Source organism: Dromiciops gliroides, chromosome 2 (genome assembly GCF_019393635.1).
Source record: "Dromiciops gliroides isolate mDroGli1 chromosome 2, mDroGli1.pri, whole genome shotgun sequence".
Classification (NCBI taxonomy): Eukaryota; Metazoa; Chordata; class Mammalia; order Microbiotheria; family Microbiotheriidae; genus Dromiciops; species Dromiciops gliroides.
In genome coordinates, this window is record NC_057862.1 from 637911884 (window position 1) to 637937134 (window position 25251).

Consider the following 25251-nt stretch of genomic DNA (forward strand, 5'->3'; position numbering starts at 1 on the left):
TCATGGACCTCTTTGGCAGTCTGGTGAAGCTGATGGATCTCTTCTCAGAAAAAGTTTTTAAAGACATCAAATAAAATGCATATTGCATTGAAATAACACAGTTGTCAAAATCCATAATAAAACAAGCTCACAGGCCTAGCCTTAAGAATCCCTGATCTAGTACAATCTACTCATTTTACAGATAAGGAAACTAAGTCCCAGAGCAGTTACATAATTAATAATTTGCGCGGTGAGAATTTGAACCAGGCCCATTGGATGCTTGATTTTGTTTTTTCCTCTATACCAGTCACCGTAGGAGACAGTTGAGTGGGAACCCCGGGGAGCCTACACTCCCATGGGGCTGTCGCAGCTGAGGGTGGAGGGCAGGAAGCGACTCTCACCTTCTGCGGAAGGAAGAACAGGTGGTAAGGGGTCAGGGGAAGACACGGGCTTCCTGTGCTACTAATCATTTGCTCTGTCGCTAGCTGACACCACACCAGTGCTGGCTCTGCAATGTCCCAGACTCATCCTCCACCAATGGCCCAGCCCCCTGAGGGCATCTCCTATGAGCTGCAAGGTGAGTTCTCCTTTTCCCCCACAGGCTGGACCCCCGGCAGAATTTCCTCGGAGATCACGGTGAGGACCACGTGCCAGGTCTTCCCAGACACTCCTTCCCAGCACCCCCTCCCATTACAAGTTCCTTCACTGTCTGGGAAGCAGACCTTGGGAAAGTGGCTCAAGGCTCTCCTCTCCTGTCTCTTCAACCCTCCTGCTTCTCCTTCCCTAATCCAAATGATCCTCCAGCCCCTGAGACCCCAGAACCAGGGAGCCCTGGTGCTTCCCCTCCCAGCAACTCCTGCCCCAGGTTGGGCGGAGCCTAGATTGTGGTGACCCCCAGGGGCCTGGTCTAGGCTGGGCTGTATGTAGTGGGAGGCAAAGAAGAGACCAGACATCTAAGGCTGGTCCCACAGATGAAATCACCAGATTTCTGTGGCCTAAGGAAGTCAAACTACTGCTGGTTATCCAGATGTATGAGAGAGAAGGGCCTGAAGAGAGAGAGCGGGTGCTGGTAGGGCTTGTGGGAAGGGCCTGGGTGGGGAGGACTCTGGGGGGAGGGGAGAAAAGAAAAGGGGACAGGTGGGAGGGGGTGTAGTGGAGGGGGCCAAGTGAGGGAAGGGCTTCTGGGGCTGCGGATGGATAAAGAGGCTGTGACTGGGAACTGATCGAGAAGTCTGGGGTGCCAGGGCCTCAGAGGCCCACCCCTCCTGGTGGTCCCTTTTCTCCTACCCCACTGCCCTCAGGCACTGCTGCCTTGGAGAGCCTACTTGCTTCACACCTCTCTGCCACTTCGGGTGAGTCCCCCCTCCCAAACCTTCACCAGCCCCAACCCCCAAGCTCTGAGTTTCTGTCCCCTAGGCCCAGGGCCAGGCAAGGTTAACAGGGGATTTCCGTAAACAAGAATTCATACCGACCAAGTCCCTACTTTATGTATAACAAAAATGACTGATTCACTCCTTGCTGCCGCTCAGGTCCGTGTGCCCAGGCTCTGCCAGACTGTGCCCCGAGCTCTGAGCTTGGGGATGGCAGGAGACAATGAGCAGGAGACAGGGATAGTCATGGAGGGAGCCAAAGATGGACAGGGCTTGAGTCCCTCCTTTAGGCCTTCAGTGTTCTCAGCCTGGCCAGGAAACCTTTGGGGGGACCAGGGGACCTGAGCTGAGCTAAGCCAGCATTCCTCCCATAGGTGTACTGCACATTCAGTTACTTGGAAGTGAAAGAGATGGTTCTTCAGGAGACTCCCCCCCAGGTGAGGCTCTGCTCCCCGGGGGCACCCCAATCAGCATTCCCTGACTAGGCTGCCACCAACTTGGGAGGCGATCAATCCTCTTCCAACTCCCTTCCCAGCCAATTCTTTTTTTTTTTTTTGGGTGGGGCAATGAGGGTCAAGTGACTTGCCCAGGGTGACACAGCTAGTGTCAAGTGTCTGAGGCGGGATTTGAACTCAGGTCCTCCTGAATCCAGGGCCAGTGCTTTATCCACTGCACCACCTAGCTGCCCCCCAGCCAATTCTTTTAAATTGATTTTCTTCCAATTGGCAAAAATTTATTTTTCTCTTCCTCTCCTCCTTATCCCCTCCAAAAAAAAAAGAAAAAAGAAACCTTTGCAGAAAATATGTATAGTCAAGCAAAACCAATTTCCACATTGTCCCCAGACCACAATTTTAAGTCTGATTCTGTGCCCTGATTCTGCCCCTCTGGGGGTGAGTGACATGTTTCATCATTGGGCCTCTGGAATCTTGCTTGGTTATTGAATGAATCACAGTTCCTAAGTCTTGTAAGGGTGTTTCTCTTTATACTGTTGTTGACGTATAAATCTTTCCCCTGGTCCCAAGTTTCTCTGAATACATCCTTTTCATCATTTCTTACTATGTGTGACATGTCCAGTTCTAACACAGAGCTGCCCTTGAGGGGCCTTTTGATTCTTCTCCTCTCGCTGGTTCAGTTAGTAGAGTCTTTATTCCAAGGGGAAAAGCAGTTTAGGATGGCAGAAAAGAGCAGCAGGGTGATAAGCATAACCTTTCCTGTTTTAAAGATGCAAAGCTACCTAGATTCAGAAGGACTTGAGTTCAAATCTGACTTCAGGCACTTGACACTTACTAGCTGTGTGAACTTGGACAAGTCACTTAACCCTCATTGTGCCCCCCCCCAAAAAAAAGATGCAAGCTACCCTCACCCAAGTGGTAGAGGATGCTCTAAGTGGGACAAACTAGGCATGCTCAGAAGGCACTTCCAGGGTATCTCCCCGTTGGAACTGGCATGCCCAGGGAAACCCAGGTTACCCATTATACTAGTATTCCATTGCACTCAAATGCCACAATTTGTTCAGCCAGTCCACAACTGATGGACTACCCCCACCCCCACCCTTAGTTTCCAGTTCATTGCTATCATGAAAAGAGTTATTTTAAATATTTTTGTACATATGGTTCCTTTATCTTATTTCCTTGACCTCGCTGGAGTATAGGCCTAGCAGCAGCATTGCTAGGTCAAGGATATGCACAAATCAGTGACTTTGGGGCCATTGTTGCAAATGGCTTTCCAGCAGTTCCCCCGTTCAATGCTTATCATGGCACCTGTTTTCCCCCAGCTCCTCCAACAATTGTCATTTTCTAGCTTTGTCAGCTTTGTCCATCTGATTGCTGAGAGGCGGAATTCCAGAGTTGCTTTAATTTGTGTTTCTCTAATCATTAAATGACGTGGAGCATTTTTTCACCTGACTATTGATAGCCTGGGTTTCTTCTTTTGGGAGCTGCCTCTTCCATCAGCTTTGACCCATTTGTCAGAAGGGGAGAGCATCAGCTTTTCTGACCCTCAGGTGATTATCGAGCTGGAGCTGCTGCCCAGGCTGACGATGAAACTGCCGGCTCTTGGGGCCCTGGAGCAGTTGGCCTTACACATGGCCATGTCCATCCGGAAAGTCTTCCCGGAGACTTCACCCAGGTGAGGGCATTCCGGGAGCAAGACCAGAGGGATTTTCCCCTTCCTTCCCCTCATTCCCACTCCCACCTTGCTGGAGCTGAGGACCCACACTAGGGAGGGAAGACCCTCTAGGCAGGGGCTTCTCTCACACATGAATGGGTGGTGGTCTGTTTCTTTTTCTTTCTTTTTTTTGCGGGGCAATGGGGGTTAAGTGACTTGCCCAGGGTCACACAGCTAGTAAGTGTCAAGTGTCTGAGGCCGGATTTGAACTCAGGTACTCCTGAATCCAGGGCTGGTGCTCCATCCACTGCGCCACCTAGCCGCCCCCGGTGGTCTGTTTCTTGCTTCCCTCTCCCCCCTCTCAGGCAGCTGTTCCGGAAGTCTCCTTCAGCCCTGCTTGCCCGACTGGAGAAACGAAGTAGCTCCATGGAGGAGGTGACACTAGGCAACCTTGGCCCCTGTGGTGAGGAGGTTGGGGAGGAACAAGGGGTCTAGGCTGGTTTTGAGAAGAAGGTTCTTTAGAGCTTCCCGGGGTTTTTTTTGTTTTGTTTTGTTTTGTTTTTTAGGCAATGGGGGTTAAGTGACTTGCCCAGGGTCACACAACTAGTAAGTGTCAAGTGTCTGAGGCCAGATTTGAACTCAGGTCCTCCTGACTCCAGGGCCGGTGCTCCATCCACTGCGCCACCTAGCTGCCCAAGCTTCCCGGTTTATAAAGCCCTTTCCTTACAACAAAGGACGGCTAGATGGTGCCATAGTGGATAGAGAGCCCTGGTCTTGGAGTCAGGAAGACTCCCAAGTTCAAATCTAGCCTCAGACACTTACTAGCTGTGTGACCCTGAGCAAGTCACTTAACCCTGTTTACCTGTTTCCTCATCTGTCAAATGAGCCGAAGAAGGAAATGGCAAGCCTCTCCCAATATTTTTGCCAAGAAAAACCCCATATGGAGGGGGGTGGGGGTGGAGAAGAGGAATCACAAAGAGTTGAATATGACTGAGCAACAAAATTCCTCACAACTATATGAGGCTAGATAGAACAAATATTACCCCCATTTTACAGATGGGGAAGCTAAGATCCAGATTTGCCCAGGGTCATATAGCTATCAAGTGGCAGAGTTGGAATATAAACTCTGATCTTAGTACCCCTCTTCTCTCTCTCTCTCTTTTTTTTTTTGTTGGGGTTAAGTGACTTGCCCAGGGTCACACAGCTAGTAAGTGTCTGAGGCCCGATTTGAACTCTGGTCCTCCTGATTCCAGGGCTGGTTCTCTATCCACTGTGCCACCTAGCTGCCCACCTCTTCTCTCTTTCCTTTCTTCCTTTCCCTTCCCCTTCTTCTCCTCCTCTCCCATCCCCTCCTTTCTCTTCCCTTCCCCCATGGTGCCTTAGGATTTCTCCAAACCTGAGCAGTCAACATTTTTTAATTTTAAAATGTTTAGTTATAATATTATATTTATAAATAGAAATATTAGAATAATTATTAGAAATATAAAAATAATATTAAATCATCAAACACTAATTAATGGATTATTCATTTATTTAAACTTAGATAAATATTGAATATCAAAATATTATCATAATATGTATTAAAAATAAAATATTTATAAAGTACCTTTTTAATCTATTAGATTGTCAACGACTTGTTTTTTAATATTCCAGACAACAAGAACAAGGTTTTCAATGTATTAGGGTCTTAATAAATTTGTGAATTTATTAAACTGAATAAGTACATCAAGTGAGAGGTGAAAATAAAATGTCACATGAACTAAATGTAGAAGCTTTGGCCCAGCCTTGACCACTATCCTGTGCTGAGTCTTTCCATCCCTTTCTCACCACATTTGTACCTTGTTCCTTGTCTCACTCTGGTACCTGTCTCCTATACCCCTCTCCCCACCCTACCCCCACATGGTCATTGTCCCTGTCTGACTCTAGGAGGATTCTCTGAGACCTATGCTGCTCTGTGTGACTATAATGGGTTCCCATTCCGGGAAGAGATCCAATGGGTGAGACTAGAGTCTAACAAGCAATTATTAAGTTCCTACTGTCTACAGATGCTTGAGCTAGGCACAAAGTAGCTAAGATACTGTCCCTGTCTTGATGGGGTTTAGTGTCTAGTAATTTCCAAATGGGCCATGGGGGAGGAGGTGTAATGATTTCTGTGAAGTTTGATATCGTGGGGGCCAGGATGAATCTCAGTCCTCCAGGATTCAGTGAGAATTGGAGGGGGGAGGGGAAGGGAAGGGGGGGATGGGTCCTCCCACCCCCTACCCCAGGAGGCACCTAGCCACACCCTGGAGGTGACGCCGTGTACTTACTCACAGGACGTGGACAATATCTACCATAGTCAAGACTGTCGGAACTTCAGCCTAAGAGATTTCAGTCATCTGCACAGCCGGTGAGAGCAAGATCCGGACACGTACTTAAAAGGGGAGGCGGGGCGCGGGGAAGCTGAGAAGAAGCCAAAAGTCTAGAAGGAACCCAGCTAAATCATGGGATTTAGATCGGGAAGGTACCTTAGAGATTGTCCAGTACTTCTACAGATGAGAAAACAGACCTAGAGAAGGAAAATGACTTTGCCCAAACTTATACAGGTTATAAATAGCAAGGTTAAGATTTGAACTCAGGTCTTCTGACTCCAAGGGCAGCTACGTGATGCAGGAGGAAGGTGGGGCTTGGAGTCAGGAAGACTCCTCTTCCTGAGTTCAAATCCTGCCTCAGACAGAGGCTAGTTGTGAGATCCCGGGCAAGTCACTTCACTCTATTTGCCTCAGTTTCCTCATCTGTAAAATGAGCTGGAGAAGGAAATGACAAACATCTCCAGTATCTTTGCCAAGAAAACCCCAAATGGGGTCATGAAGAGTCGGACACGACTGAACAACAACTTCTGACTCCAAACCCATGCTCTTTCTGCAACACCCCATCTTTGGGCCCGTTTCCCCAAGGGTACAACAAAGCGGTAGCTGGGAAAGCCAGGTGGGGTGAGCCAGGCCCCCTGGACTTTCCGCTGCCTTTCCTGTGACTGCGGGGGTGGAGGGAGTTAAGGCTCTGTCCCATCTCAGATCTCAGCACTGATTGCACACGCCCCCCCCCCTTTTCCGCAGGGACGTGGCCATAAGTGTAGCTGCCTTGTCGTACAACCTTTGGTTCAGCCGCCTCTCCTGCTCCGACCTCAAGCTGGTGAGGAGTGACTGGGGGGGGGGGGGGCGGTGGAGAAAACAGCAAGAACAGCACCAGGAAAGGAAAAAGCATTTATGAAACCCCTACTGTATGCTAGGCACTGTACCGAGGGCAATGGAAATGTGGAGGGGCGTTACATAGAGAAAGAATGTCAGGGCTCTTCTCGAGCCTCTGAACACGTCGCCCTTCCCCCTTGTCTCCACCCCTCCCCGGCCCCCCACGTCCCCCCTCCAGAGCTTGGAGGTGTCCGAGCAGATCCTTTACATGCTGAGCAAGTCGTCGAGGTTGGAGGAGCTGGTGCTGGACAACTGCGGCCTAAAGGGGTGAGGGGGTGGGGGAGAGGAGGGACAGAAGGAGGGGGCGACGGGGCGCGCAGCGAGGATAAGGGGCCCTCGCCGAGCAAGCCTGGGAGTCCCAGCGCCCCGCGTCTCGCCCTCCCAGGGACTTTGCGCAGCGCTTGGCTCAGTCCCTGGCGGAGCATCCCCGTTCGGCTCTCAGTGCGCTCAGCTTGGCAGGGAACCCTCTGGAGGACCGAGGTACCAGCCTCTAGCCCGGGCCACACCCTCTCGGGCCCCTCCCTCCTGACGGCCTTCACCCCGACCTCGTAGCCACCCTCTCGCGGTCCTCGCCCCTTTTTCACGCCTGCCATTAGCCTCGCCCCCTCACCCCGCCCCCCCAAACCAGTCCCGCTCCCTCCCCTCTAACCCATCCCCTCTCTTGATCCCTCCCATCCATGCCCTCTCCTGACCCCGACTCGCCTCGCTGGGGGACCCTGGACCTAAGGGCGTGAGTTGGGAAGGTACCACCTCTCTGCCTTGGACCAACTCCCCCCACCCCCGCAGTTACAGGAGAAGCAGGGGAAAGGAGCCTGGCTCATCCCACCTGACTCTTTCCCAGCTACCACCTTACTGTACCTTGCTATGTAGAGAAAAGCCCAGAATTGGGACCAGGGTCCACTTCCTGGGGCTATTGAGTCCTGGGAGAATGAAGTGTGTGTGTGTGTGTGTGTGTGTGTGTGTGTGTGTGTGTGTGTGTGTGTGTGTGTGTGTTACTGCCTCCAGCACATTCAGATTTATCCCCACATGCCCAGCTGTGCTGGGTAGAGGGCCCTGGGACCCCCACTGCCAGTGTCTTCCCTCTGAGATGCCCATCCTAGCTGTCTGGATATGTCTCTTGTATGTTGTCTCTCCCTTCGGAATGTAAGCTTTTGGAAGGCAGGCACCTCAGTGCCTGGCACATTGTAAGCGTTTCAGAAATGCTTCTTGACTGACTGAGCACTGACCCACTGTGCTAGACATTGGGTGAGGTGAGCGCAGTCCCTGTCTCTTAGGGAAGGGCTCTGGGAACCCGAATGATGTGCTCCCGGAGCCTGGTCTTTCCTGCCTGGGCCACTGGCAGCTCAAAGATACCAGTACGGCTCTGGATGGGTGAGATGCTCATCCCCGTCCCTGCTCCCCCCCCCCCCAAGAATCCACCGTCTTTCCCTACAATTGTCAGGAGTGACAGCGCTCAGCCGCCACCTGGAAAAACGACGTCGGGCTCTGACAAGGCTCAACCTCTCTCGGACAGGGCTGACTGCCAAAGGTGAGAAAGGGGTAGGCCTGGAGAGGGGGGGGTGGGGAGGAAGAGACCACCCCAGAGTTTTAATGGCCCCTCCAGGCCCTGAGTGGGGAAGAGAGATGGATCCCACCTCCTGACCTCTCCACCCCTCCTCCCCGCCCCCCCCCTTCTCTCCCACCCTCCTCTTCCAGGGATGAGTGCCCTGGGCCAGGCCCTGCTCACCAATTCTGCCTTTGCTTCCTCCCTAACCCACTTGGACCTGTCTGGAAATCCTGGGGCTCTGAGCCTCACAGAGGATGAAGGAGTGAGTAATCCTGACCTCTAACCCCTAAGATTCCCCGCAGTGGGGTCACAGCCTAGATCTTAGATCTTATGGAATTTTTGGATCTCAGAGGAACCATTCACCTTCTCCCATTTTTACAGATGAAGAAACTGAGTCCTGGAAAGTGAAAGTGACTCTCCCAAAGGCAGAAATAGGACTAAAGTCAAGTTTTCTTCAGGGTCCTTGCTGTTAGACCAGACTATCAAAGCAATGGGGTGGGGGGGCAGTTGCTACAGAAAGGAGGTCCGGGGGGTCCCTGCTGAAGAATTGTGCCCTTCCAGGGTCTAAACAGTTTCCTGAGTCATCCCAATGCTGTGACCCACCTAAACCTCTCAGGGACCGACTGTGCCCTGGATACTGTAAGGAAGGGGTCCTGCCCCACCCACTGTGTTGGGGAGGGAGGGAGGGAGGTGGGGGGTAGTGGAGGGAGTGTGCCCTTTGACTGCTGGAATAATCCTTGGTGGGGGGTGGTGGAGCTGGGCATTGTGAAGGAAAATCTGGACAGTTCTGGACATCAGTCCCTCAGAGCTTGCTGGTGCTGAACCCCCAGGGGCTGAGGAAGCTAGAGTCTGACCATGCTATAGGATGCGGGCCTGGGACTGGAGCCCACAGGAACTCGTACTCTGTGGGTACCTGACACCCCAGCATTCTTCTTTCCCCTCCCAGCTGTTCCGGGCACTGTCTCAAGGTTGCTGTGCCAACCTCGCTCATCTCGATGCTTCCAACAATGTCTTCTCCCACATGTAAGAAGGGCAGGGCCCCTCTTAACTTGGGAATGAAGAGGAAGGAGGGGGCATTTGACCTCTGCTCAGTTCAGCTCCCCTGAATGAGGCAGGCCAGGAAGAGAGGGAGACCTGACTGGGTCTGTCTCTGGGTCAGTCGAGGGCCAGGGTAGGCCAAATTAGTATCCACGGCCTAGGGGAAGGGCCGCCAAGATGGGAAATTGGGTGGGAGGGCAGGTCCCTCCCTGATGCCCAACTCCCTCCTTTCATTCCGTTCTTCCCCCAGAAGGAGCCGGGCAGTGCCCTCCTCACTACATTCATTCTTTAGCCAGGCAAGGTCACTCTGCCATGTGGGCTTGGCAGGGACCAAGTTGCCTTCAGAGGCTCTCAGGTGAGTAATGCTCTGCTCCCTTCACCTCCCAGTCCTGGGTCAGAAGGCAGACATCCAGCCCTCCAAGGGAGGGCTCAGTCTATTCTGTCCAAGAGGGATGGACATGCTTAGTGGCTCCTGGTGGCCAAAAGGATCCTAGCACCAGAGATTTAGAGTTGGAAGGGACCTGAGAGGTCCATCTGATGCCACCCCCTCGTTTTACAGAGGAGGGAACTGAGGCCCAGGCAGGAGAAGTGATTTTGCTCAAAGTCCCACAGGTAGTAAGCGACAAAGACAGATTTGAACTCAGGGCCTCTGACTCTAAAACCTGGGCTCCCTTTCCACTGCAGCCCAGTAGACTTGGGGTCATCAGACCTGGGATCAAACCCTGTCCATAACGCAGAATAAGCAGGTTGCACCCTATTTCCTCATCTATAAAATGGGCATAATATTCAAGCCATGTTCATGCTTATTACTCCCTTCTACAGGAGCCTGCTTCAAGGCCTGGCCCTCAATACTCAACTCACCGATATCCACTTGGACCTCAACACGTGTGAGGTGAGGCCCCTGGCCCTAAGCCCTGCTCAGTATCCCTGTTCCTCCAGCCCCGAGAGCATCAAGCTGGCAGGCCAGGATGCTGTGGGCTATCCCTGCCTTTGACCTGCTGCCAGGGCCGTAACCAGCTAAGACTGCCTAGGGAAAATCCGGTTAAGCTGAAATAAAGATATATTTGGCACGGGGGACAGTCTCACCTTTTGGGTACAGTTGTGTCCGAAAAAGATAGGCTATACCCCCAGAGTATTGACCCATGTGCCCAAGGGGATTAGGGAAAATGAGAGGCCCTGAGAGATTTCATGGTGACAGGCCCCTGATGAAGGTAACTGGTGGTGGTCAGACCTGACACCTCCAAAGGGTATCTGGGTGGGGCATAGGAGTAGTTGTCAATTCAGAGAAGACATAAACACCATGTTGGAACACTGGGGCAAAGCCCCATGCATCTAATGCTAGTTACTGCTTTTCTTGTTGAGTGACTGGGGAGGTGGGGTAAGGGTAAGCGATCCTCAGCATCTTCAAGGGTGCTTGGGCAAGTCCGAGGGATGGAAGAGAGACCCTGACAGTGCTCTGTATGCCTCCCCCCCAAACAACCACACAACAGCTTCGTTCGGCCGGTGCTCAGGTGATTCAAGACCTCATCTTTGACATCAATTCAGTGAGGACCCTGGATTTGTCTGACAACGGTGAGAACCCCGGAGGTGGGGAAGTGAGGGGCTCCCTTTAGCATCGGGCCCAAGTGGATATTTTCTGCCCTATGGTCACAGCCCTATTCCAAGGCCAAGTCCTGCCCCCCAACTACCCTCCAGGCTCTGAGCCCAGGGCCTCCCAAGCCCTTCCCCTTCTCCCCACCTCCTGCACCCTGTCCACTGGCAGTGGGACTGTGTGGGGTGGGAGGGAAATGTTGAACCGGCTGCCTCTCTGACTGCCTCAGGGAATGAGCATGCTCAGCTCTGGAGCTGAGAATTACATTGGGGGGAGGGGGGCTCAGAGGACAGCACGTGGCTCCTTTCCTTGCCTCTCCTCAGACAGCTGAGCTGTGATTGCTGGTTCCCTAGGTTTTGACACAGACATGGTAACCTTGGTGCTGGCCATCGGGAGGAGCAAGTCCATCCGACATGTGGCTCTGGGGAAGAACTTCAACATTAAGTCAAAGTGAGGTGCACCCCCCAACCCCACACCCTTATAGAGGATTCCACGTTGACCCTTAAGCCTCATTGACTCAGAGTCAATTGATCAGTTCTGTCTTTTTTTTTTTTACGGGGCAATGGGGGGTTAAGTGACTTGCCCAGGGTCACACAGCTAGTGAGTGTCAAGTGTCTGAGGCCAGATTTGAACTCAGGTACTCCTGAATCCAGGGCTGGTGCTTTATCCACTGCACCACCTAGCTGCCCCAATTCTGTCATTTCAAACCAATATTCAGAGCTTTCACAATTAAAAAAAAAATTGTCAGAGAATGGAATCCCCAGTTGAAAGCCCAAGTTCTTCCTGATTCTTCCCAGGGCTCTAATCTACTTAATGTCTTGGTTCAGAGATCTGATCCCCCAAACCGAGGCTTCCTGACTCTTTTCCTCTGCCACTATTGCTGTGTCTGACTGTCTTTCCCAGTTCTCTCTGTCCTATCCCCTGTGTCTCTTGCAGTTTGGAGGATGGAGACCCAGAAGATTAAAAAAAAAAAAGTAGTAGGGTTTATGTATAAGGAAAAAAGAGATTATGAAGTCAGAAAAACTACAGAAAGCCTAGATTGTTCGACATGTTGGTAAAATAACTCTACCTAGTCCCAGACTTAATGGCACCTAAGTTTTCTAATCTAAGATAAAACTACAGTTCTCCAGGCCTAGCATGACCCGTGACATGCCTCTGGATCCTTAATCCAGAATAGCTTCCCACACACCAATCTGGAGCCCCAAAGAGTCAGTTTGTTCTCCTGTTCAACAATTCCAGGCTTACTCTCAGCCAATCAGGAAGGCTTCTCTCCTAACAGCACAGCAGGCTTGCCGGTGCTCTGCCCATATTCCTTATGTAGTCAATGAACTAAATCACTTCTGTCCCCACTCAAGAATAGAGAAGGAACGAAGATTGTGTTCATGTCGCCTAATAAAAAGAAGAATCCCATCTAACAGTTTACAAATGTCCTACTTCTGCAGTCTGATACCATCCCACCATCATCTCCTTCTGTTGTTCCCTTTCATAAGCCCCTGTGGTTCCTTCCTCACATGAGTGGGCTCAATTAATCAGCTGTGGCCCCTGGTTCAGTCTGAGGACCCAGAACATACCCACAATGAACCCCACTCCTACACCTTATCCCCTAGATCTGAAGCCCTTTGTCTTCCCAGTATTTGCTCTGCTAAACTTAGGGCCTCCCACCCACTCTCTTTTTCCCACACAGGGAGTCCCTTGGGGATGTGCTGCACCGAATTGTCCAGCTGACCCAGGATGATGACTGTGTGAGTATGAAAGGAAGGGGCAGAAGCAACTGAGTGGTACGTTATAAGAGGCTTGAAGTCAGTGTCCTACTGGTACCATAAGGCCCCTGCTACTGGCATCCTTTTGGTGACCCCCCCATCCTCTGTCAATGTCACCCCCCCTATTCCCACAAACCCAGCCTCTACAGTCTCTCTCCGTGGCCGAGTCAAAGCTGAAACTGGGCACCAGTGTTCTGCTGAATGCCCTGGGCAGCAACCCTAGCCTGACATCATTGGACATCAGTGGCAATGCCATGGGGGACACGGGTGCCAAGATGTTGGCTAAAGCCTTGCAGATCAACACCCAGCTCAGGTGAGAGGGGCAGGGGGGCAGGAGGGACAAGGGTCAGGGTAGGGTGGGTACAGAAAGGAAGACAGAGTCACTTAAGACCAGAAAAAAAGAAAGACAGAAGAAGCAAAGGCAGGGGAGGGAGGAACCATGGCAGAGGGCAGAGGGGACAGGAGGAAGCTGGGGTGAAGCGAGCAGAGATGTCTCCCTGTTGCCCATTGTCACCTCCAACTCTGGGCCCCTAGGACTGTAATCTGGGACCGAAACAACACCACGGCTCAGGGGTTCCTGGATGTGGCTCATGCCCTAGAGAGGAACCACACACTGAAAAACATGCCCCTGCCTCTGAGTGACCTGACCCAGGCCTACCGAAGCAACCCAGAGCGAACCTCGGATGCAATCCACCAGGTCTGGGGAGGGGGAAGGGAGGAGAGAGGATGTGTGAGGGGGCACAGACTGGAAGGTGGCAGAAGAGAAGCAGGGGCCTCAGGCCCTCTGTGGCACTCCTCCATCCTCCCCCCAGATCCAGGCCTGTCTCTTGAGGAATAATCACACACACAGAACCCTGCCTGACCACGCCTTCCGCCTGCAGCAGGGAATTGTCACCCGATCTTCTGAACAGGTCAGGCCTGGACCAACAGCCCCTAGGCTTGTGTTCCCTTCCCTAGTGCCTCTCCTGTGCCAGGGGAAGGGGCCAGGCAGAGCTAGGCTAGGTTCGAAATGGATGGCTCAGTCTGGACCTTGGTGTCCTGGGGCAAGGGGAACAGAAATGCCCCCTCTTCTGCCCTATTGCCTCCAACCCTCCTGCCCTTGGACCCTCCTCTCTCATCTTCCTGTCCCTAGCTCCCCTTCTCTTGACTCTCAGAAACAAAAGGGTCACCCAGGGTCAGGACACAGAGGTCCTTGGGGGTAAGTGAAGATTTGGGGGGTTTAGGGAGCAGGTGTCAGAGACGCATCTTCCCCCACTCCCAGATGGTGAACGAAATGTGCCTGAGTGTGCAGGACCACATGGAGTTGCTGGGCTGCTGGCCCAGCCCTCGGGGTGAGGCTGCCCTGCGCCAGGCTGAGGAAGCTATCCGTGATGCTAATTTTTCCATCAGTGTGAGTTCACCCACGCCAGCCCCTCTGCTATCCGATCCATGCTTCAAGCTACTGAGGGTCTACTCAATGAGAGCCTAGCAGCAACCTCTCTCTTTAATAATAATAATAATAATAATAATAATAGTCAGTATTGATCCATCAGTCTAAGGTTTGCAGTAGGGGGCAGCTAGGGGGAGCAATGGATAAAGCGCTAGCCCTGGATTCAGGAGGACCTGAGTTCAAATCTGACCTCAGACACTTGACACTTACTAGCTGTGTGATCCTGGGCAAGTCACTTAACACTCATTGCCTTGCCAAAAAAAAGGAAAAAAAGATATCGATAATTAAAATTTGCAGCAGAACATTTCACATGTTAACTCATTTGACCCTCAGAACAAAACTATGAGGTAGATGCTATTATTTACAGATGAGGAAACTGAGACCCAGAGAGCTTTAAGTCATTTGCCCTGAGCCAATAAGTATCCACTACAGAATTTGAATTCATGTCTTCTTGACCTTAAGTCTGGTGCCCTAACCACTGTGCCGCCTATCTGCCTGCTTGCCTGCCTGCCAGTCCCCCAGTCCTATTCCAACTACATCACCAAAGGTAGCAGCTGAGGCCAGTCCTCCCCCCACCCCCAAGCCAGAGTGTCAGGGTCTAGGCTGGGGTCCTGGGCTGAAGCCAGCCTTCCTCCACACACCCTGGTTCCTCCATGTTGCCTTCGCTCCAGATCCTGCCTGTGCTATATGAGGCTGGCAACTCCCCATACCACAACAACCAGCTGCAGCAGAAACTAGAGGGCCTCCTGGAAGAGGTGGGACAGGCCTGTCACCAGGAGATCCAGGTGACCCCAGCTTTCCCCTCTGCCAGCCCATGCCCCGACCTCCCACCCATTCCCATAAGACGAAAAGCACAGGGCTTCCCCTACCTGCCCACCCGAGCACAGGTCTTCCAAGAATGCTGCTTGGGCCTAGTCTTATCTCCATCTTATTTGTGGAAAGAGTCACGGTGAAGGGATGGGTCACTGCCTTTCTTTGCCTTAGAATCCAAGCCTATGGCTTTCACCACAGACTGCTGATTCCTGAAAGAATAGGGGGAGGAATGAGGGATGTCCCTAATTTAAGACGAGAGCTGGGTCAGTGAAGTGCCCCTTATTGTTCCTCCTGTGGAGTTCTAAGGCTTCCCAGTGCCCTCTGGAAATGCTTTCATAACTAACTGGTCTCCCCTCTTTGCGACTCATATGACCTCCATGCCCTCTAATTCTCTGCCCGTGCCTTAGTCTTTTGTGCAAGCCACACTGGACACAGTCCAGAGCCTGTGCCCGAGGGTGATGCAGAAGGCCGGCCGACGGGAGCAGCTGAGTAGTGCCATCTCAGGCCAGGTCAGCCGGCAGGACCACCTGGGCCTCAGCCTACTCTTGGAGCAGCTTCTCAATGATGCCTTCAGCAAACTCAAGTAGCCTTCTTCCCATGGGATTCTGGGGAAAGAAGAAAAGGGGGGGGGGGAGTGATGCAGCAGTGAGGGGCTGGTCCATGTCCTTGATCCCCATCTTCAAATCCATTTCCCATCTTTCCCAGTGAGATCCGACTGTCCATCACAGCGGCGGCTGCAGAGCGAATCATTGCCCAGGTAGTGGAGGACCTGAGCGCCGCCCAGAACCGACTGGTGAGCCCAGGGGATGGGTGGGCAGCCTTGGTAGGAGAAGGAACTGGCCGGGAGGAGCTAACAACGAAAGAGAGGACTCCGGATTAGAGGAGAGGACCTGATGTTGGGTCTACACAACTCTCCTCATTCCTATGACCAAATCTTTTAGAGGGGGTCACCAAGTGAGATCCACATGGAACCAAACACCCCCACTGCTTCCTCTTGTCCCTGGTCCTTTCCATTGAGCAGTGCCCCCCTGAGGAGTGGACAGTGACAGAACCCAACTGCCTACCGGAACCTAAGAATTGACAGCCACTTCTGCCCTGTTCCGTGGTCTTGGGGAGCCACGTCAGGGCGCTGTCTTACTGGTTTTAGGTGGAAAGCTTGTCCCAGCACACACCAGAGGCACCCCCTTCCCCACTTCTGACAGACAGTGCTGAGGTGGGGGCCAGGAAGAATGGGACTCTACTACCAAGGGGAGATAGAAGTCCTGGAGAGGGGGAGACCGAAGGCCTCTCTACCCTGGGGGAGGTAGGTAGCTTCTTACACTGGTTCCCCTTCCCCACCAGCAAGGGAGAGCCCCTGAGGCTCTGAATTCTCCAAAGAGAGGAGGGCATGCCTCAGACCCCACCCCTCAGTTCATCTTGTATGAGCAATCATCTAAAATTACAGGACTAATTCCCAGTCCCCCAGATTCCCACTGGTGAATTCCTAAATTATCTGAATTCTCAAGCCAATCAGACCTCCAAATCTCTGAGCTCTAAAACCAACAAGAGGAGGCCCAGGGTAAAGGCCCTGCTTTGCCACTTATTACATCTGTGACCTGGGTCTCCTGGAGGAGATAAGCCAGAATGGATGTCCAAGTGACTTCACCTTTCTCCTCTACCAGCCCATGCTGCTACTTTCCACCCACTTATACAAGATTTCCCATACAGGGCTCCACCTGCTCCCAGATCACAGCGACTACCCTAAAAATAACATCTTCCTGATTTATTTGCCCCATCTGTCAAATGAAAGAGTTGGATTTGATCTGGGCATCTTTTGGGGGGGGGCAGGGCAATGGGGGTTAAGTGACTTGCCCAGGGTCACACAGCTAGTAAGTGTCAAGTGTCTGAGACCCGACTTGAACTCAGGTCCTCCTGAATCCAGGGCCAGTGCTTTATCCACTGCGCCACCTAGCTGCCCCTGATCTGGACATCTTAATCTTTCTTGTGGCATGGCCCATTTGGCAGTGGTCTGATAAATCCCCTTCTCAGAATACTGGTTTTAAATGCTCAAAATAGAATACAAAAGATTGCAAAAGAAACAGATTCTATTGAAATATATTTATCAAAATATTCTTCCCTCCCCCAAATATTCTTTAAAACAAATCCACAAAGTGCAGGTGAAGAACCCCTGGACTCTCTAGAGGGTCTCAGACCCTGACTTAACTATGGATTCTGAGCCTCTCAGAATTCTCCATTCTTCAGGGAGGCATGAACTGAGCCCCCACCTTCTGCCCACCTCCTCCCTCAGAGACCTTCTGTGCTGAGGCAGATGGGCTGAGGCCTGGTTCTATCCTTCTCTCTCCCCACCCCCAGGACAAGGTGGCCCAATGGAGACGAAATAAACACAATCAGAGCATCCGGCCTACCCCTGCTGTTCGAAGTAAGGCCTGGGCCCCTGAACTAGAAAGGGGTTTTTGCAGAGAATACCAATCCTCAGGGCAAGCCTTGAAGACAGAGTTTTGTGCTCATAGCTTCATGGACTCTGTTCAGTCCCAAATACTTAGTCCCTGGCACCTTTTCCTCCAGGACCCCTGAGTCATGAGCGGCACAACTATGGGAGAGAACCCAGAGGATAACAGTGCCAGTTCAGGCCCCCTCCCCCCACTATTGATCAGCTGGACACCACAGGCTCTAGCACTGGGAATGACTGGGGAATAAGGGTTGGGAGGTGAGGGGGAGAACTGGGTAGAGAGGGGGTGTCCAGTGAGGACCTGATCTCAGCCTCATCTACCTGCTCAAATTCTCTGAGAATGCCGAGTGGGGGGAGGGAGGTGCCCTTTGGTGGTTCTGCCCTTTCTCCCGGCTGGGGGCTACTAGCCCAGCCCAGCATCCCACCCCCATCCAGGACCAGGTTCGCCCCTCCCACCCCTTCTCCTAGCTCAGGGAATGGTGGCTGAGTCCCTTATGGGGGCCAAGGCCTGAGCTTTTTCAGCACCCAGGACAGCGCCCTCGGGCCGACGGAGAGGAGAGGGGCTGAAAGGGGGAGGTGCCTCTCCCTCCGCCCTGGGCGGGGTTCCCCGCCCCCACCCCCACCCCCTACCCCTCACACACACTCCGTTACTGCCCTCAGTCCTCTTTCCCCCCTCCCCGCAGGTCCCTCGGAGGAGCCGGAGCTGGAGCCGGAGCCGGAGCCGGAGTCGGAGCCGGAGCCGGAGCCCGAGCTGGCGGCTCAGGGAGAGGATGCAGAGGCCAGCGGGCAGCGGGCGGGGCCGTCACTTAGCAGCAGCGCCCCGGTCTCGTCCCAGCCTGGCCCGGTCCCGACCCCGCTCTCCGCAGTCCCGCAGCTCCACATGGACCTGCCGCTTGCCAACCAGCCGCTGGACCACCCCACCCGGGCCCGACCAAGGCCCCGCCGCCGTCACCACCAGCCTCCCAGCAAGGTCCAGGTGAGCCCGGCCCTGCGGCCCAGGGATGCAGGGGTTGGGTTAGGGGGAGGGAGCGGCCGGGGATGGATGCAGGCAAGATACTCCTGGCGCTTCTCGGCCCGGGGATGCAGGATGCCCCTGGCGCTGCCTGGCCCAGGGATGGGGGAGGGGGGTGGGGAGTGCAGGATGCCCCTGGAGCCGCTACGGCCAACCCCCACCCCGGGGGGCTTCCTTCTCTTCGGCCAACCCAACCTGCCAGCTGGCAACACCCTACCCCCAGAAGTATGGGGGGGGGGGCCCTCAGGGTTGCTGTGGTGACAGGACCAGGAAGAAACTGGACGGTTAATTAGCTGGGAAAGGGAGTTGCTAGTGAGGGTGGGGGAGGGGAGTTGTGTCTGTGTGTGCAAAGTATTTCTGTATGCACGACTATGTACATCTGACTATGTAAAATAGGCTGTGACTTTGTGGAAGGTAGTGTGCGTGCAAGTGGAGCTGTGGACCACTGGGAGACTGGATGTGTAACTGCATGTGTGGGATTCTATGTGTACATCCCTTTAAGGCTATGGAGGGCAGATGTATGTGTGACTGTGCATGTGTGTAAGTGGAGGAGGGCTATGTGACGGAGTCCATGGACTTCAGCCTAACTGTCCATAATGTCTTTCTGAATCTGCCTGGGTGTGTGTCAGTGTGTGGGTGTGGGTGTGACTGCGTGGGGCTTGATGGGGGGGGTGGAGTTGGATGTACCCTTGGGGATATTAGTTACCATGTATTTGACTGTCTTCTCCATGTCCCTGGCAGGGAACATGATTGTATGTGCATGTATATGTGTGTGTATGTGAAGAGAGTGGAGATTGGAGACCAGTGGAGAGTCTGAGAAAGGTTTCAGTTTTAGGTGCCCAAAGTTGCTATGTCCTGGTTCTGACACCCACCCTAACCTCCTTGCAAGGCTGACCCACCTGGCCGAAGCTCCCCAGTCACTCCCTGTTCCTTTTCTCAACCCCCTCTCCAACTCCTCTTGGGCTCAACATCTAGCCTCCCCCTCATCTTCCCACAGAAATACAGCTCAGGGCCAGGCAGGTAGGGGGGAAAGAAGGCAGGAAACAGGGGGCAGGAGCTACAACACATGGGGGTGGCCTGGCCTCCTGTATACAGGGAGGAGGGCCTAGGGAGCAATGGAGGAATTCAGGTAGCTGACAAAGTGTTCCTGGAAACAGTGAGATGTGTACATGAAGGAGCCTGGCCACACTTCCAAGGCCTGGCCGGCCGCTCACCCTAAGCAGAGGTGAGAGGATGGGTAAGGAGGAAGGAAAGGAGACTAATAGGACAGGACAAGTGACCCGGCCAACCCAGAGATGCTAGAGGCTCTGCCTGCCTCCTACTCATCTCCTGAACCAATGGATACTAGGCTGGGATGCTAGGCATGGGCAGTAGGAAAAGGACAGAGCCTAGTTTTCGGGGCTCTGAAATCTAGGAAATCGACACCCCCCCACAAAAAAATAAAAACAGGTCGTTGTGTGGGTGGGAGTTTGAGGTGTAAGGGAGGAAAAGAAGCCAGCCTTGGGCCTACTTGCTTCCTTGAGACGCCTCTAGGGCTCTGGGCAGCCTAGCCAAGCCTCCTTCCTCTTCCAGCTCCTCACCTCTACCCAATCACCGCCAGAAACCGCTATGTCCCCGTGACCCTCCTAGGGCTTCAGATGTGAGAAGGGTGGGACCATTTCCTACCCCACAGCTAGGCAGCTAGGCCCTTGGGCACTGCCAAGGAGAGGGCCCTTCATCCTTGTCTCTCCAAGGTTCCCATGCCCTGTAGTTCCTACCCTCTGCTGCCTGCCTTTTCCCTCCCTCCCCCACCTGCCTGGCCTAGAGCTCTGGGAAGTTGAGGGGAAGGCTGAAGGTTGGGGCCAAGAAGAATCGAAGGGGTGGGAAGGAGACTTGGGCTGCTGAGTAACTGGGGGCTCTTCATCCACCACGTGGGTCAGTCATGTAATGGTGCTAAGCAGGGGGGCTCTGCAGCGATCAGTAGGAAGGGGAAAGTGGTAGGAAAGAGAAGGCTGAAGTCTCCCCAGGCAGTCTGACGCAGCAGGAGGAGAGAAGAGGGAGTGGGGGGGATAGAGGGGAAGAGATGCCGCAGGGAGGTGCTCAGAGCAAAGGATGCTTTCCAACTGGGTGCTGGGGAGGTAGCAATCGTGGGTGACTCTGTGAGTATGAATGTACCTTTGGTTGTGTATGATTGTCTCTGTGGGTGTATGTGAATGGTGGCACGAATGTGACAGTGGATGTGAATGCATGACCAGGACGAACTTGTGTGTGCGACTGCATGTCTGCGAATAACCATGTGTGACAACATGCCTTTGTCTGTCTATGACCGGTGCCGTGTGTTCGACCGTGTTTATGATTGTGATGTCGGCAAATGTGGGCATCTTTCATGGTCTCTCTCTTACCCATCTTTCCACCCCATCCCAGCCTAACCCCTTGGCACCTGGGATGATTGGGTAGCCCTGCCCTACCCAAGACTAGAGGAGATTGAAACTAGGAACTAAGACTCCAGGGGTCCCCAGGAGGTGGGAAAGGTGGGCACTAGCCATGCCACTCCCTGCCAGGGGCTCTACCTGCTTCTGCTCCAGGTTTCCTGGCCCAGGAATTTGGCCTGGGAGGGAAGGAGCCTTAGATGAGTTCCTGAGGTGCCCTGTGCCCCCAGGTACCTCCCGTTGTGCCTGAGGAGGAAAATGGGCTCAATGCCCGGGTGGACGAAGGTGTCGACGAGTTCTTCTCCAAGAGGCTGATACGCCAAGAGAGACTGTAAGTGACCCAGGGAGGGGAGCAACCAGAGATGAGAGCAGAGGGAATCAGGAGGGACCGTGACTAGGAGTAGGAAATGTGCTTGAGGCTGAGCGTACCGACAGGGGAGTGAAAGGGGCTTGGAGGTTTCAGGCCTGGAGAGCCATCAGGCTGAAAAGGGCTTTGGTTAGTCACCGCCACATCTTGGACTGAACAACCTATTCTAGTCAAAATGAACACGTCTCCCTGCTTAGTCAACTCCGGGGGCTTCCTATCACCTCCAGGATCCAACATACAATGTTCTGGTCAGCTTTTAAAGCCTTTCATAACCTGGCTCTGTCCCTCCTGTGCAAGCTTCTTACTCCTTACACCTCTGTCCCCACCCCACCCTATTTGATCCAATGACACTGGCCTCCTTGTTTCTTTGAATCTCCACCTTTGAGTCTCACACGTTGGCGATTAATAAATGCTTATGGACTGCTGAGAATGAGTGTCTGAGGCCAGGGGCAAAGGGGATGGAAATGGCTGTTTCTGGGAGTAGCCAGGAATGTCAGTCAGTCAGTCAGTGGTCAATAAACACATTTATTAAGCACCTACTATGTGCCAAGTATTGAGCCCAGAATTAACCAGGCCTGGGAGTAACTACAGTTGGAAGTTTCTAGAGCTAGAAAAGACCATGATTGAGAGGAAATAGTTAAGAATAATTAGCACTGGAAGGGACCATGCCTGGGAATCGCTGCAGCTGGGAGTGACCAAGTTAGGAAGGTCTAGGCAGGCCTGGTGTGACCAAGTCAAGAGTAGCTGGAGCTCCAGCTGACCAGGGCTGGGAGAGGTGAGCCAAGTGGCCAGTCTGGGATCAGTCAGGTGTGGGAGTGCTCTGGATTGGAAGGGACCCCACGTGGCCCAGTTAGCTCCCTTGCTCTTAAGATCAGAGGGACACTAGGAACTCTCTCTCCTATGATGCCACCCCATTCTACTTGGCTCTGTCCCCATAGGTGGTCCCCTAGGGATGCAGTTCCTGAACCGGGGACCCCCATCAGCTCCCGAACACTCCGGAAAAAGCTGGGCACCCTTTTTGCCTTCAAGAAGCCACGGTCAACTCGGGGGTCTAGGGCTGAGCCTGACACCAGCACTGGGGCTCCTCCTCGAACCCGAAAAACTGCATTCAGCGACCTTCTGCGCCCACCTAGCCGGCCTGGCCGAGCAGAGGAACCTGGAGTGGAAGGGGCCGTGGAGGGAGCTCCCAGTCGCTCCCCGGATCCCGCCCGTAGGAGTCGGCCTCGTTACGCCAGAGAAGGCAAAGCTCATTCTATGATCCTGCTTTCTGCAGATGACGAAGAGGCCCTAGGTGGGCGGCAGGAGAAGGTGAAGGCCCCCCCTTTCCCCCAAGCTGAGACCCGGGGGGTGGGTGGGGGCCCGTACCTGTCCCCCTCCCCCAGAGCCTCCCTGACTCTTCTCAACCCCCACAGCGTCGACCATTGGAGCGAGGAGATACAGAAATACCTCCGTCCTTCGAGCAGCGAGTACACGTCATGCTGCAGAGAATCGGTGTGGGCAGGGGAGGTGGAGGAGGTGACAGCAAGAGGAAGCAGGTGAGATGGAGGAGCTTCCCTGGGCTGAGCAGGCCAGCACTGGCCAGGGTGGGAAGGGGCGAATATGGGGCCGTGTGATCAGAGGAAGGGGCCTATGGGTGACTGGTCACTCTGGGGAATGTTGTGTTGGGGGTTCAAGTGGCTCTTTGAGTGACTGGGAGGAGGGCAGGAGGGGGGACCTCTCTCATTCACTCTCCCCATTCTCCTCCAGAGCAAAGATGGGGAGATCAAGAAAGCCGGCTCAGATGGTGAGTGGGGTCTCTGCTTGGAGTTGGAAGGCCTGGGAGTGCCTCTATTAAGGTTTGGGTCAAAGCCCCTCTTCCCAACTTGGCCAGCAGTCTTCCCTCCTCACCCCTAGCCCCACCCCAAGAGCAGGGGGGCAGAAACGGGCTCATGGAAAGAGGGGTGGAGCCTTGGGAATATAGGTTGGAAGACAAGACCAGAGTTTCAGCTGCCTAACCCTGGTTTTCCAGGAGACATCATGGACAGCTCGACTGAGTCACCACCCCTCTCCCTCAAGTCCCGAACGCACTCAGTATCTGCAGGTAGGTGGTGAGGGCTCAACTTCTCTGGAGAATGCATAGGCATCTATGTCCCTCTCCAAACCATCTCCTAGCTCCATGACGCCCAAGAGCAGAAGTCAGGGGAGGTGCCTACCATCTGTCTGGGAAAAGTTTGGTGTCTGGGTGGGAAGGCATGATTGGCTGAGAGTTCAGGTCATTCCTGACTTCTGCCCCCATACTCTCCCTGCTCAGATTCATCCTGCCGTCCAGGATCAGGAGGCCGGGGGCCGGAGCCTGTGGCGTGGAAGGTCCTGGGCCGGCAACTGAATGCAGAGCTCAGAGGGAGGGGCTGGGACGGGCCAGGACCCCGGACACCCTCCCCTAACCTGCTACAACCTGAGCCCAGCTTCCCAAGCCCCTGTCCCAGTCCCATCCCATCCCCTCGGTTGTCCCCCCGAAGAGCCAGCAATGCTGGGAATGGTCAGCTCACTCAGGACACTGCCCTGGGAAGCAGGAGCGAAGGTATGGGCAGGGGACATCCCTAGATCAAAACCTCATTTTACAACAACCAGCTAGGTGAGGGGCCCGAGAGTCTGAAAGAGTCCCTGCCCACCTCAAGGTCACAGGCTAGATGGGAAGCCAGTTGTTGAACATTTAATGACACACGTAGAGAATGATGCATGCCAGGAGACAGCCTCACTATTCTACACCCAAACTGGATCTAAAAGGCCTCAGAGCGGTGACCTTGAACTTGGGCACCTTTTAGCCTCTGTTCTAGTTGTAAAATGGGTCTCTCTTGGAGCCATGGTTGGTGGGAATGCATTTTTCAAGACTTACAGAGCTCTAGAGATGAGCTGTCATGGATGGATGAGTAGGAATTGGGCAGATAGAGATTCCAGATAGCAGTGATATGAGCCAGGACAGCTAGAAATAGGGCCCATGCTTGGGGACAGCTGGATGGTTGGGGGAACTCACAGTGGGAGACAGGCTCCATCATGGAAGGCCTTGCAGCACACCAGGCTCACCAGGGAGGGGAACTGATGCTGTGGGCAATGGAGAGCCAATGAAAATTCTGAGAAGGGGATTTCTTCTGGGTGAGCCACTAAGAGAATTAATCACTCTGGCAATCTGCCTGATTTGGAGAGGGAGAACACCTACTTGCAATCTAGTCCAGAAGAGAGCTGGAGTTATGATGGTGCACATGGGAATGGGGAGAGGTCAGTTCCAAGAAGCGAGAATCGAGTATGGTTCGTCATAGGAAGAGCTGCCCTCATCATGAGTGACAGCATTTAGAGCTCACTCTGAAAGTCTGTGAAAGCCCTTTGTGTATCTCATTTGGTCCTCACCATGACCTCCAGACAATCACCTGAAGCCCCGAACTGTCTTGGCTACCCGAAGAGCTGCATCTGTGCATGAGGAACAGCTCCAGGCCCCAGCAGGTGAGAGCAGGGACAGCAGTGAAGGGATGCGCCAAAGCAGGGTGCTTGGGACAGAGGAGGGATGGGCTGGGATCACCCCCAACTCCGGGAGTTACCCAGAACCCTCCTGCCTTCATCCAAGCAGCTACGTCTCCCATCAGAGACTTGCCCCTGCGGCTACATCGCTCTCCTGTCCTCAAACGTCGTCCCCGGGTCGAGGACCCCTCATCATCGCCGAGTCTAGGTAAAGAGGCAGGGACTGGGGGTGGGGGGAAGTGTCAAGTGGAGAAACCAAGGCCAAAGGGCTAGGATGGGGGGGAGCAGAGTCAGGCCTAGGCCTCAATCATGCCGTGTGCTTCCACCTACAGGGTCAGCCATGAGCACAGAGCCCCGGCTGCTGCTGCCACCAGATGAACTGTCCCCAGAGGTGCCTGCCGGCCTGGAGTCTGTCCCCTTGACCACCCCTCCCCCAGCCACAGACCAAAGAGTGGGCAGTCAAGCCCCTGACACCCCCAGCCCCAGCCCCTAACCCAACCTTCCACCTTCACACCTTTGGCCGCATGAGATTATTTTATTAAAAAACTCAAACCTCAGCCTAGCTGTGGCCTCACTGGGGTAGGGGGGCTCAGAGAGGGCACTGACCACCTTCCCCTCCCAACCCTACCCAAGGTACTTCCTTTGCACCAAAAGGAGGAGACAA

At 53.7% G+C, this 25251-nt stretch overlaps 1 protein-coding gene across 2 annotated transcripts; it reads left to right on the forward strand.

The window, feature by feature from the left end:
- The first annotated feature begins 475 nt into the window (after window positions 1–475).
- On the forward strand, window positions 476–25144 carry CARMIL2 (capping protein regulator and myosin 1 linker 2). Of its 2 annotated transcripts, none has more exons than XM_043988954.1 (39): window positions 476–556; window positions 951–1048; window positions 1281–1331; window positions 1724–1786; window positions 3352–3476; window positions 3821–3918; window positions 5382–5452; window positions 5771–5844; window positions 6551–6626; window positions 6861–6949; window positions 7068–7162; window positions 8124–8210; window positions 8378–8490; window positions 8790–8867; window positions 9175–9251; window positions 9517–9621; window positions 10089–10158; window positions 10757–10838; window positions 11211–11307; window positions 12542–12599; window positions 12758–12930; window positions 13152–13314; window positions 13430–13528; window positions 13879–14007; window positions 14718–14831; window positions 15267–15442; window positions 15565–15652; window positions 16007–16162; window positions 17212–17278; window positions 17992–18284; window positions 20959–21059; window positions 22034–22403; window positions 22508–22630; window positions 22842–22878; window positions 23104–23175; window positions 23386–23655; window positions 24492–24572; window positions 24694–24795; window positions 24920–25144. In XM_043988954.1, exons 1-39 carry the CDS (start codon window positions 493–495, stop codon window positions 25078–25080), a joined length of 4446 nt encoding a protein of 1481 aa, XP_043844889.1. In that variant the 5' UTR covers window positions 476–492; the 3' UTR covers window positions 25081–25144. The 2 variants fall into 2 exon arrangements, with proteins under 2 accessions (XP_043844889.1, XP_043844890.1); XM_043988955.1 differs by having other exon boundaries at window positions 478–556; window positions 24697–24795.
- Window positions 25145–25251: the final 107 nt, after the last annotated feature.

Bases quoted from the DNA above. Each gene is read 5' to 3' on its own strand.
- CARMIL2 (XM_043988954.1), top strand. From the start codon at position 493: ATGTCCCAGACTCATCCTCCACCAATGGCCCAGCCCCCTGAGGGCATC. The intron at 16,163-17,211 runs GTAGGTAGCTTC...CCCCACCCCCAG, and splicing joins GCCTCTCTACCCTGGGGGAG to GACAAGGTGGCCCAATGGAG. The intron at 18,285-20,958 runs GTGAGCCCGGCC...CTGTGCCCCCAG, and splicing joins AGCCTCCCAGCAAGGTCCAG to GTACCTCCCGTTGTGCCTGA.